Below are 12,369 nucleotides of genomic sequence, written 5' to 3' on the forward strand. Positions count from 1 at the left end.
GGTTAGGAAGATCTGTTATTCTTACTCCTGCCCCTGCTCCTTTCATTATCGCCCACTGCCAGCAGCAGGAGTCAATACCTATTACTCTGCAATCTGAGGGCAGGTTTCACTGAGTGAAGACACCCAAGGAATGACAGAGAGCACAGACTATGAAGTCTATCTATTCACAGGTAGTTAGTGCATGTATTCCTATTAAGCACCAGGCATTATTTGTAAAAGGTGACATCCTTTCCTTATCCTGGGCTATTTCTGGTGGTTCCTCAACAGGTCTACCATTTTCTGTCTTAGAGGCTTTGCATTGTCTTCCACTAGACTATAAAAAGTGAGGTAATGAAACAGACTTGTGAAGAAACGGAGATGAGAACCTAATGAGACTTTCCAGTTCTAGTCCTAGGTGGCCTGACTACACTGCATTTCCTGTCCTTGGACGTCCATAAAATCAAATAACCTCCTTGGAATGTGTTTCTATCCTTTACCACCACACATAGCTTGGCTGCTTATCTTTCTCCTTATATGATTAGCCGCTTGAGTGTAGGTACCATATGATCTTTATTTCATGAGTTACTTTTTTAACTGTTAGAAATGCATTAACTGAACTTACATGAGTTACTATCATATATGCCCTTCCACACGCCAGGCATTCCTACTCTCCACTGTCCAACTCAGGAGCATGGACTGCTAAAGGCATGTTCCTTCACAAATCTACTCAGTTCCATATTTGGCTCCCAGAGCTGACTAGTCCTGAAACAAGTGTCCAAATCTGCCATTCACACACCAAAAAAGCCATCTCAGACAGATTTTACTGTTAAGGAAAACCAACCTCCTGCTGGAATCCAAGATTTAGAAGGTAAAAGGAAACAGGAGGGCTGGAATCTTGACTTACAGTTGTGAGCAGAAACAAATCAATAGATAACATCACATGATGGCTAACGGTAGCTGGGAACAAAACAAAAACCCACCAAAAACTGACTTGATGAGTCCTGATATGTCAAGTACCTAACACAATGCTAGATACCTATGAAGCAGATAATACATATTTGTTCAGTAAATGAATAATTGAAGAGTTAAATAAATGGTTGAAGTGTGATATACAGAAAAGAATATTGTTAGTAATCTGAAGACATGGGTTATTTTTTCAGCATTATCTCTTATATTTGTGTGACTTCCGGGGAGTTACGTCAATTTCTCTGAAGCTCCATTTTACTCATGTGTAAAATGGTGGGATAATAATTCCTGTTCTGGCTATCTCATAGCATTGTATAATGATAAAAAGAAACAAAAACAGGAATGTATTTTATAAACTGTAAGCACTAAACAAATATGAGGCATAAAAGATAATGACGGGATTAACAATGAGGTGAAAAGACAACGATGCTAAATACTATCTTGGTAGAAATAGTGGACATCAAGAGGTAAGTTTTACCCTTCTACACTCCCTAGAAAACTTTTTAATCAAAGAGGACTCATGAGTTAGAAGTTCATATACACAAAGATACTTTTTTTTTTTTTTTAATTGAGATGGAGTCTCACTCTGTCGCCCAGGCTGGAGTGCAGTGGCGCAATCTCGGCTCACTGCACCCTCCGCCTCCTGGGTTCAAGCAATTCTCCTGCCTCAGCCTCCCAAGTAGCTAGGATTACAGGCCCTCGCCACCACGCCTGGCTAATTTCTGTATTTTTAGTAGAGACGGGGTTTTGCCACGTTGGCCAGGCTGGTCTCAAACTCCTGATCTCAAGTGATCCACCCGCCTTGGCCTCCCAAAGTGCTGGGATTACAGGCATGAGCCACCGTGCCCGGCCAAAGATACTTTTAAGAAATAATAATGTATAATGATTATTACTGCCATTGTTCATCAGACCATTCCTCTACTAAGTGAAAGGCAATGGAGGGCTGGGTAGTAGGTTGACTAAGCAGGTCATAAAAAGCCTCATACCTAGCAGATAAAGCCTCAGTAATTGGTTTTGTGAACTGAAATACATATCTCAAAGCAGCTTTAGAAACAAAGGAATAACAAATTATACTCAATATATTCAGCAAAAAGAACTCAACCAAAGACCCACAGAAGTGAGATATCCATATAACCACTTTAGGAATGTAACAAGTACCATTTACCTCTAAAAGGTTAAAAGAGAAAGAATAATGCTTGGAACATACAAATAGAATCACAGTTAAAAATCTAGATCTGGCTTGAGCCCAGGACGTCAAGGCAGCAGTGAGCCACGATCATGTGACTGTACTCCAGCCTGGGTGATACAGCAAGACTCTGCCTCAAAAGAAAAAAAAAACTAAATCTGCAAGAAAATTATTTCTGTTTACAGATGGCATGATCTTCTATGTAGAAAACCCTAAAGATTCCACAAAAAAATCCTGTTAGAACGAATAAGTGAATTTAGCAAAGTTGCAGAATACAAAACGAACATGCTAAAATCAGTTGTGTTTCTATACAGTAGCAAGGAGCAATCAGAAAAAAAATTAAGAAAACAATTCACACAGTAGCATCAAAAAGAATAAAATACTTAGGAAGAAACTTAACCAAGGAGATGAAAGACATGTATACAGAAAATTATAAAATGTTGCTGAAATTAAAGAAGATACAAATAGATATCCAATTTTCATGGATTGGAAGATTTAATACAGTTGAAATGTCCATACTATCCAAAGCAATCTACAGATTAAATGCAATCTCTATCAGAATTTGCAAAAATATAAAAATCTATCTTAAAATTCATATGAAATCTTTCAAAGGACCCCAAATAGCCCAAACAATCTTGAAAAAGAACAAAGCTGGAGGATCCACAATTCCCAACTTCAAAGCTTACTAAAAAGCTACAGTAGTCAAAACAGTGTGGTACTGACATAAAGACATATAGACCAGTGATAGAATAAATCCTCACTTATTTGGTCAAATGATTTTCAACAGGGTGCCAAGACCATTCAGTGGGGAAAAGGACAGTCTTTTCAACCTATGGTGTTTTAAAAACTAGAGATCTACATGCAAAGAAATTTTGGACCCTTTCTGTACACCATATACAAAAATAAACTCAAAATGGATCAAAGACCTAAACGTAAGAGCTAAAGCTATAAAACTCTTAGAAAAATATAAGGGAAAAGCTTCATGACATTGGATTTGGCAATGATTTCTTGAGTATGACATTAAAAGCATCAGCAATAAGGGAAAAAAAGGTAAGTTTAACTTAACCAAGATTAAAATTTTTTTGTGCAATGAATACTATCATGAACATACTCAACATTACTGAACTGTACACTTAAAAATAGTTAAGATGGTAAATGTTATATGTTCTTTACCACTATTTTAAAAAGTCTAAATCTGATAGGGAAAAAAGGGACACTATCAACAGAGTAAAAAGACAATCCACAGATTAGAAGAAAATATTTGCAAACCATATATCTGATGGGATTGATATCCAGAACATATAAAAAATTCCTACATATCAACAACAACAACAAAATAAACAAGCTTATGCAAAATAGGCAAAGAACTTAAATAGCCATTTCTCCAAGGAAAATATACATATGGCCAATAAGCACATGAAAAGATATTCAATATCACTAATCATTAGGGAAATGCAAATCAAAACCACAATGAGATGTCACTTTACATGCATTAGGATGGCTACTCTCCAAAAAACACAAAACCCAGAAAATAAGTGTTGGCAAGGATGTAGTGACACTGGAACCCTTGTGCATTATTGATGGGAATGTACAATGGGAAACAGAGTGCTTCCTCAAAATATTAAAAACAGAATATATGATCCAGCAATTCTACTATTAGGTATATACCAAAAAGAAAGAAGAGTGGGATCTCAGAGATATTTATACATCCATGTTCACAGCAGCATTATTTATAATAGCCAGAATATGGAAGCAGCCCAAGTGTTCACCAAAAATAAATGGATAAGCAAAATGTGGTATATACATAAAATGGGGCTCGATGTGGTGGCTCATGCCTGTAATCCCAGCACTTTAGGAGGCCAAGGTGGGAAGACTGCTTGAGGCCAGGAGTTCAAGATCAGCCTGAGCAACATAGCAAGACTCCATCTCTACAAAAACTAAATTAGCTGGGTGTGGTGGCACACTCCTGGATCACTTGAGCCCAGGAGGTTGAGGCTGCAGTGAGACATAATTGTGCCACTGCACTCCAGCCTGGGCAACAGCACAAGACCCTGCTTCAAAAAATAAATACATAGAACAGAATATTATTTGGGCTTAAAAAGGAAGAAAATTCTAACATATGCTATGATGCAGATGAACTTTAAGGACATTATGCTAAGTGAAATAAGCCAGTCACAAAAACAAATACCACATGGTTTCAAGACAGAAAGTAGAACAGTGGTTGCAAGTGCAGAGGGGAGGGGTGAATGGGGGGCGTTATTGTTTAATGAGTATAGAGAGTTCTCGAGATCAAAGACAGTGATGGTTGTACAACAATATGAATGTATTTAATGCCAATGAACAGTACACTTCTATAATGGTAAATTTTATGTTATGTGTATTTTACCATAAAGACAAACAAAAAATACTATACAAAAAGGCTGCAGATTTTGGCTTATCAAATGGGTCAATGAGTTCCAATCACTGAGACAGGGCCAAATGTGGAAAGAACAGCTTTGGCTAGGAAAATTAAGTTTTGGAGGTATGTTAAACTTGATGCTAACTAGACAACCAGATGTAGACGTCAAGTAGGCAGTCTATTAACTAAATTTGGAGTTCCAGAGAAAAAGTCAAGAATAGCAATGCAGATTTGGATAAAATACAGACACAAGCACTTAATTTGGGGGTTATGAGTACAGGGATGATATTTAAAACCATAGGACAGGATGAGATTCCCTTGGAACACTCCAACATTCAGAGTTAAAGCATAGGGTGAGAAATCAACAATGAACAGAAGTGGGCAGTGACATAAAGTAGGTGGTTTTGTTGTTGTCGTTTTGAGGCAGGGTCTCGCTCTGTTGCCCGGACAGGAGCGCAGTGGCATAATCACAGCTCACTGCTGCCTTGACCCCTGGGCCCAAGCGATCCTCCCACCTCAGCCTCCTGAGTAGCTGAGACCACAGTCCATGCCCCACCATGCCCAGCTAATTTTCTCTATGTTTTATAGAGACAGGGTCTCCCTATGTTGCTTAGGTTGGTCTCAAACTCCTGGACTTGGGCTATCCTCCAGCCTCAGCTGGGATTACAGGCATGAGCCACCATGCCCAGCCAAAAAAGGTGCTTTAAAAAAAAAATAAAATGCCCAGACCTAGGCCCTGTAAACATGGTACCTAAGAGGTAGAGGGCAAATATGTCTTTTTTAAAACTCCCTAGGCTACAGCGTTCAATAGTCTGACTGTAAGAGAAGTGAGGGGATAAACTGTACAGTAGCAGTGGGAATGGGAATGGGATAAACAATTTTGAGATATGCACTTAAAAGGCACCACTGCCAGGACTTGGTGACTGACTAGATGTGGGATGGAAAAGGAGAGGAAAATAAATGACATTGGTTTCTTTCTTGGGAGACTGGGAGAGTATTGCTGCCATTAATAGGTAATATATGATAGAAAGGTAGAAACAAGGGTTTTGGTGGTACTGGTGATGGTGGTAGTGTGTGTGTGTATGTTTAGGAAGGAGGACTAAAAAAGATAATTAGGGCTGTCACAACAGCCAACGCTAATTAGGAACTTACTTGTCAGTGCTTTATATCTTATTTTTGGGAGTCAGGCATCCCTCTGCAAGAACATTGTCATCAAAGATCACAAGAATCCCACTTTGAAAATGAAAAAACAGAAGTTTGCCAGGCGCGGAGGCTCACGCCTGTAATCCCAACACTTTGGGAGGCCAAGGCAGGCGGATCACTTGAGGTCAGGAGTTTGAGACCACCCTGGCCAACATGGTGAAACCCTGTCTCTACTAAAAAAATTCAAAAATTAGCCGGGCATGGTGGCTTGCGCCTGTAGTCCCAGCTACTCAGGAGGCTGAGGCAGGAGAATTGCTGGAACCCGGGAGGCGGAAGCTGCAGTGAGCCGAGATCACACCACTGCACTCCAGCTTGGGAGACAGAATGACACTCCATCTCAAAAAACAAAAAGAAAATCAAAAATAAAGCCCCAAATTAACAGCTAGTAAATAGCGCAGAAGAGCCTCAAGTCTGGATTTGACTGATTCCAGCCAAAGTTTGAGGTACCCATGGCATCCTAGTTAAGGATGTGGAAGTCAATAATGCAGCTAAAATCTCAGGAGGGATCGGATCACCGAGAAAGAGAATATATAGATTGGGAAATTATTATTCATATACTTGGCTAATTCTTGTAATGGTATAGAGAACTTTTCCTCACCCAGAAAATTAAGATAGTACTTAATCTATAGATAATAACCACTGAGGGCAAGGACCTCATCAGTTTTTGTATTCCTAGAGTTACAATGCCTGGTACAAAATGACCCCTCAACAAAAGTTTGCCAAAGATTTAAAAATGAAACAAAAGTCAATATACTGGCCATAGTTAGAAAAATCCTACACGATAGAAGAAATATTTCCTGATCAACCTACAGAATAGTTTTTATTGTCTGTGTAGCATGCTACAAATGCACTTTCTTTCTGGACCACAATAATATCTGTTTTATGAATTGCTCTGCCATAAGTAGTAGATATAGGAGATGGAATTCAGTGAGACAGGTGCTCTGATACACTGCTAGGGACAGATAAGTATTTTCTGGAAGGCAATTTGATAAAATGTATCAAGAGCGTTAAAGCCCTAACTCAGTAATCTTACTTAGGAATTTATCCAAGAAAACAATAAGAGATGTGGCCATAAATTTAGGTTGGAAGTAATAAAAAAATCCAGTAATATGAAAATAATTAAATATATCATCATACAGCCATAGGGTAGAATATTATGTTGCTCTTAAATCAAGTTTTTGAACACTTAAGGATACTAGGAAATGCTTTTGATAAGTGAAATGAAAAAAAGGTATAAACTATACCTAGTATGACCACAATTTTGTATTTACATGTATGTGTAGCTATATATATCTGTATTTATTATTACCTAGAAAAAAGTGGACGGGTGTCGTGGCTCATGCCTGTAATCCCAGCACTTTCAGAGGCCGAGGTGGGTAGATCACTTGAGGCCAGGAGTTTGAGATCAGCCTGGCCCACAAGGCAAAACCCCCATCTCTACTAAAAATACAAAAATTAGCCGGGCATGGTGGCGCATGCCTGTAGTTCCAGCTACTCAGGTGGCTGAGGCGTGAGAATCGCTTGAACCTGGGAGGCAGAGGTTACAGTGAGCCAAGATCATACCACTGCAAGAGACCCTGTCTCGAAAAAAGAAAAAAGATTAGAATATACCACAAAATGCTAATAAGAGTCTCTTTGGGTAGAAAGGTTACAGAAGATCTTGGTTTGCTTCATTATGTTTTTCAGTATTTCTAAAATTTCTGCAAAAAGCACATTTTCATTTTTCTTTTTTTTTTAACAAAAAAAAATTTCTTTTTAGAGATTGGGTCTCACTATGTTGTTCAGAGTGGAATGCAGTGGCTATTCACAGGCATAATCATAGCGCACCGCAGCCTTAAACTTCTGGCCTCGAGCAATCCTCCCACCTTACCCTCCCAAGTAGCTGGGACTACAGGTGTGTACTGCTGCATGAGGCTTTTCAGATTTTCATCTTAAGACTTGAAAAAGACATGATAAAATAAAAGCAAAGTAGCATTCACCTTCTTTCTTTTTCTAGAAGGATTCCTTGTAGGGTCAGGCTTCTCAAACTCTGCTGACTTTGCCTCTTCCTTTTCCTCTTCCTCATCAGGTATCAGAGAGTATTTGGTCCCACCTGGTTGCATGAAACAATCTTTTGCAAAGTGGCCTGCAGAAGAAAAGTAGCAAAGGTATAGAAAAAGGAAGTAGTCTCTCTTCTCAGCAAGTGAATCTTTCCCCAAGTCTCCTGAAATGGGCTAGCTGGCTCAGGAAATATTGTTGAGTTCATTCAAAGCAGCTGTTTGATTCAGGGTAGATTTTCTACCACCTCAACATGACACTGCTCACTCAACCACAGCCAGACTAGCAGCTGGTCTCAGGGCTGTGGGGAACACTGGTACTGTTCTCGAAATGGCAAAGGATATGAGGATGCAGGTTTTTACTGCCCTCCATTAGCAATGGGGCTTATTAATTTTTTAAGATCTATTTTGGAACATATTCCTGACAATCAAAGACTGCTCCAGAGAGCAGGATGTTTAGCAGAAGGAGCTGAGTGGCAGGCCAAGCCCTAAAGGAAGATAGCTTGTAGGCAGCTGGTAGCAAGTGGGCACTCACATCTAAGCTAACACAGAGAGAAATAGGCACAGTCACCTAGGGGCACTGAACATTTACAGACTGTCAGGTCTGGCAAGCACCTTAGAGATCATTAAATCCATCCTACATTTGTAGAAGATGAAAGCCCAGATTTGAGAAGTAGCTCAAGGTCATATAGACAGAAGCAGAGTTCAAACTTATCCTGGGTCTCATGCCTCCCTGCCCTGTGCTTTCTGCTGCACCAAAACCAACTACCTTTGACCTGACCTTTACTAACTGGGACAAAAAATCCACCTCCCATTATTCTTCTCTTCTTTATGTAATGCCTGTTGGACACGGTTAAGGTTAAAAGACCCCCACCTTCACTGAGCCTATAGTGGTATTGAGGGGCCCTTTAACAGATGCAATGCTCTACACTGCTAGCTGTGTCTGAGTTTGTGGTAGATCCTGTCTTAGGGGCACAGAGGAATTGTATGAGATAATCAAAAAGCTATGTGTGGGCTGGGCACAGTGGCTTATGCCTGTAATCTCAGTACTTTGGGAGGCTGAGGCAGGAGGATCACTGGAGCCCAGGGAGACCAGCCTGGGCAGCACAGGGAAACCCCGTCTCTACAAAAAATTTTTAAAAATTAGCTGGACATGATGATACACACCTGTGGTCCCAGCTACTCAGGAGGCTGAGGTAGGATTGCTTGAGCCCAGGAGGTCAAAGATGCAGTGAGCCAAGATCATAACACTACACTCCAGCCTGGGTGACCCTACCTTAAAAACAACAAAAAAAGCTATCTGTAAAGTACTCTGTACCTCTGGGTCCAACAGCTGGGTGGCACCTGGCAGGGAAATATAGCAGAGTTTTCCAAATACCTGGAATGTTCCCACAGTTTTCCTGAGGAGGTATTCTTTCTCTCAATTTTATTTTTTCCTTCTCCCCTCTATGCTAATGATAAATAGGGGCTTAAAACCCCACAACTTCAACCAGGGCACAAATCTGCTACCAGTTATTGTAGAAAAATCACACAGTAGGGTACACGGAAGACTAGGGAGAAGGGGTGACAATTGAGGTCACCCTGAAAATGAGAAGCTGGCAATCTCTCTCATTATAGCTCCAACTAGGGATCAGGCTGAAAGACCTTTTAATATTTGAGTAAGAGTAGAGGAAACCTGAGGAAATAGAGCTAAAAAGAAGTGACTATCCTGTATCCTTTATTCAATATCCTGTAAAAGGATATTGTATTCAGAACTCTGACATTAAAGAGATAAAGATGATCACGCCTGTAATCCCAGCACTTTGGGAGGCCGAGGCGGGCGGATCACGAGGTCAGGAGATCGAGACCATCCTGGCTAACACGGTGAAACCCCGTCTCTACTAAAAATACAAAAAATTAGCCGGGCGTGGTAGCGGGCGCCTGTAGTCCCAGCTACTCGGGAGGCTGAGGCAGGAGAATGGCGTGAACCCGGGAGGCGGAGCTTGCAGTGAGCCGAGATCGCGCCACTGCACTCCAGCCTGGGCGACAGAGCGAGACTCCGTCTCAAAAAAAAAAAAAAAAAAAAAAAGAGATAAAGATGAGAGTCTGACTTGGATCTTTAAGTTATATATGTCTAAGTTGCTTAATTTTTGCAGAATCATCATCCTTGGAGATAAAATTAGAGTGTTAATCATAATCCAACACTCTTACTCCTCCTGGCATAGTTCATGGGGGTCTTGCCCAGACAAGGCATATGCTGTGGGTGGGGTGGGAGGAGTGGTGGTAGTGGTATAGTATCTGGTAGGGCCAGCACTCAGAAAAGAAAACAGAAAATGTATCACCCCATGAACTCTGATGTGAGTCTGGTGGAAAAAACAGCAAAGGCCATCACTTGGCTAAAAAACAGGGTAAACTAAACTCACACTGGGCTGCCTCCTTCTTCCAGAAAAGGGTCCATCCACAAGGAGAGAAACGTGGAAAGGGCAGAGGCTTCACCCTACCTTTACAGCCACACTTCTTGCAGGTAGTGTTCAAGACAGCCTCAAGGGTGATCTTCTGCCCAGTGTAATCCTGGAAGGATCGCCTCCGCCTCTCTTCTTGCCTATAATGAAAAAGATACCGACTGCCTGCCCCCTTAAGAGATATGGCCAGAGATACTACAAGGTAAGGTTGTATGTTGGTTTTTTGTTTTTGGCAGGGAAAGGGGAGAAAGAAAGAAAGTTTTTGGCAGAACGAGACAGGCAGTAAATGCAATGATGTGAAATAGCCCTAAATTAACAATTACGAATGAGACTAACCTTCATCTCACTAATGCACAGAGGATGAAAATATATAATTACTCAACATGCTAAACACCCTACAACCCTTACCAGGTCACTCATAGGTTTAAAAGACCTTCAAAGGCTTTCTAGAAAATCAGCTCCAAATTCTTTACCTTGGCATTCAAGGTCTTTCACAGTCTGTCTCTAAACTACTTTTCCAGCCTCATCTTTACTCACACAATATGCTCTGGCCAAAGAAGTCTATTTTCTCTTATCCATGTGGCTCAGTGCTTTTGCTCAGGCAGTTCTTCCCCTCTCTGAAATGCTCTGTTTCCCCATTTGACTCTCACCTCACCACTTCACTATACCTAGACATTTCATGGCTCAGTTCAGTTACTAGCTCTCCTTCTATCAAGTCTTTTCCTCTGAGCTCCTCAGACAGAATTAATCTCTTTGTTGCATTTCTTATAGCCTTTTAAAACATTTTTAAACTTCTTACCAAAATATAATATATATGTTGATGTGATTTGGCTCTGTGTTCCCCCACACACAAAAATCTCATGTTACATTGTAATTCCCAGTGTTGGGGGAAGGACCTTGTGGGAGGTGATTGGATAATGGGGTCAGATTTCCCCCATGTGATAGTGAGGGAGTTCTCATGAGATCTGATGGTTTAAAAGTGTGTGGCACTTTCCCCTTTGCTCTCTCTCTCTTTCTCTCCTGCCGCCATATGAAGATATGCTTGCTTCCCCCTTCACCCTTCAGCCATGACTGTAAGTTTCCTGAGGCCTTCCCAGCCATGCCTCCTATACAGGCAGTGGAACTATAAGTCAATTAAACCTCTTTTCTTTATAAATTACCCAGTCTCAGGTAGTTCTTATAGCAGTGTGAGAACAAACTAATATATATATATATATATATATATAATATATATAAACGTCTGTCATAAGTATACAGCTCACTTGATTTTTCATAATTTGAACATACCAAAGTAACCAGTACTCAGATCAAAAAACAGAACATTAAGGCCGGGTGTGGTGGCTTATGCCTGTAATCCCAGCACTTTGGGAGGCCAAGGCGGGTGGATCATAAGGTCAGGAGATCGAGACCATCCTGGCTAACACAGTGAAACCCTGTCTCTACTAAAAATACAAAAAATTAGCCGGGCGAGGTGGCGGGCGCCTGTAGTCCCAGCTACTCGGGAGGCTGAGGCAGGAGAATGGCATGAACCTGGGAAGCAGAGCTTGCAGTGAGCCGAGATTGCGCCACTGCACTCCAGCCTGGGTGACAGAGCAAGACTCTGTCTCAAAACAAACAAACAAACAAACAAACAGAACATTGCCAGCATCTCAGAAGCCCATCTCATGCTCCCTTCTAGTCACCTGCCTCCCCCAAGGGTAATCACAATTCTAATTTCTAACAGTACAGATTCCTTTTACTTAAAAAAAAAAAAAAAAAAAAAAATAGCCAGGCATGGTGGCTTGTGTTTGTAGTCCCAGCAACTCGAGAGGCTGAGGCAGGAGGATCACTTAAGCCTGCAAGATTGAGGTTGCAGTGAGCAGACTGCACCACTGTACTCCAGCCTGGGTGACAGAGCAAGACCCTGTCTCCAAAACAAACAAACAAACAACAAAAAAAAAACCCATAACAAAGGCAGAAACTTGAGGACATAACTCAAGGAACTCACAAACATGGTTTTTGCTTTCACCTATCTATTTGTAGAGATGGGTTTCAAGTGGCTGTGAGTTGCAGCTTAAGCAACCCCCATGACAATCAGTTCCAATACTCTGTGGCTTCTAACAGACTACAAACCAAATCATACTTCCCACTTAACACTCAATTCAACAAATGTGTCAGTCA

The 12,369-nt window shown here is 40.9% G+C and overlaps 1 protein-coding gene across 6 annotated transcripts in view; it reads right to left on the reverse strand.

Annotated features, from left to right (window-relative positions):
* The window catches only part of ZCCHC17 (zinc finger CCHC-type containing 17), a 68,255-nt gene that overhangs the window by 8,209 nt on the left and 47,677 nt on the right, over nucleotides 1–12,369 (reverse strand). For all 6 annotated transcript variants that reach the window (XM_003828119.6, XM_008953463.5, XM_055103386.2 and 3 more), the window contains 2 exons: nucleotides 10,249–10,349; nucleotides 7,712–7,857 (listed from right to left, as the gene is read on the reverse strand). In XM_003828119.6, coding sequence (XP_003828167.2) covers nucleotides 7,712–7,857; nucleotides 10,249–10,349 — 247 coding nt within the window. The remainder of the gene's footprint in view (nucleotides 1–7,711; nucleotides 7,858–10,248; nucleotides 10,350–12,369) is intronic.

Source organism: Pan paniscus, chromosome 1, assembly GCF_029289425.2.
Source record: "Pan paniscus chromosome 1, NHGRI_mPanPan1-v2.0_pri, whole genome shotgun sequence".
In the NCBI taxonomy this organism is placed as follows: Eukaryota; Metazoa; Chordata; class Mammalia; order Primates; family Hominidae; genus Pan; species Pan paniscus.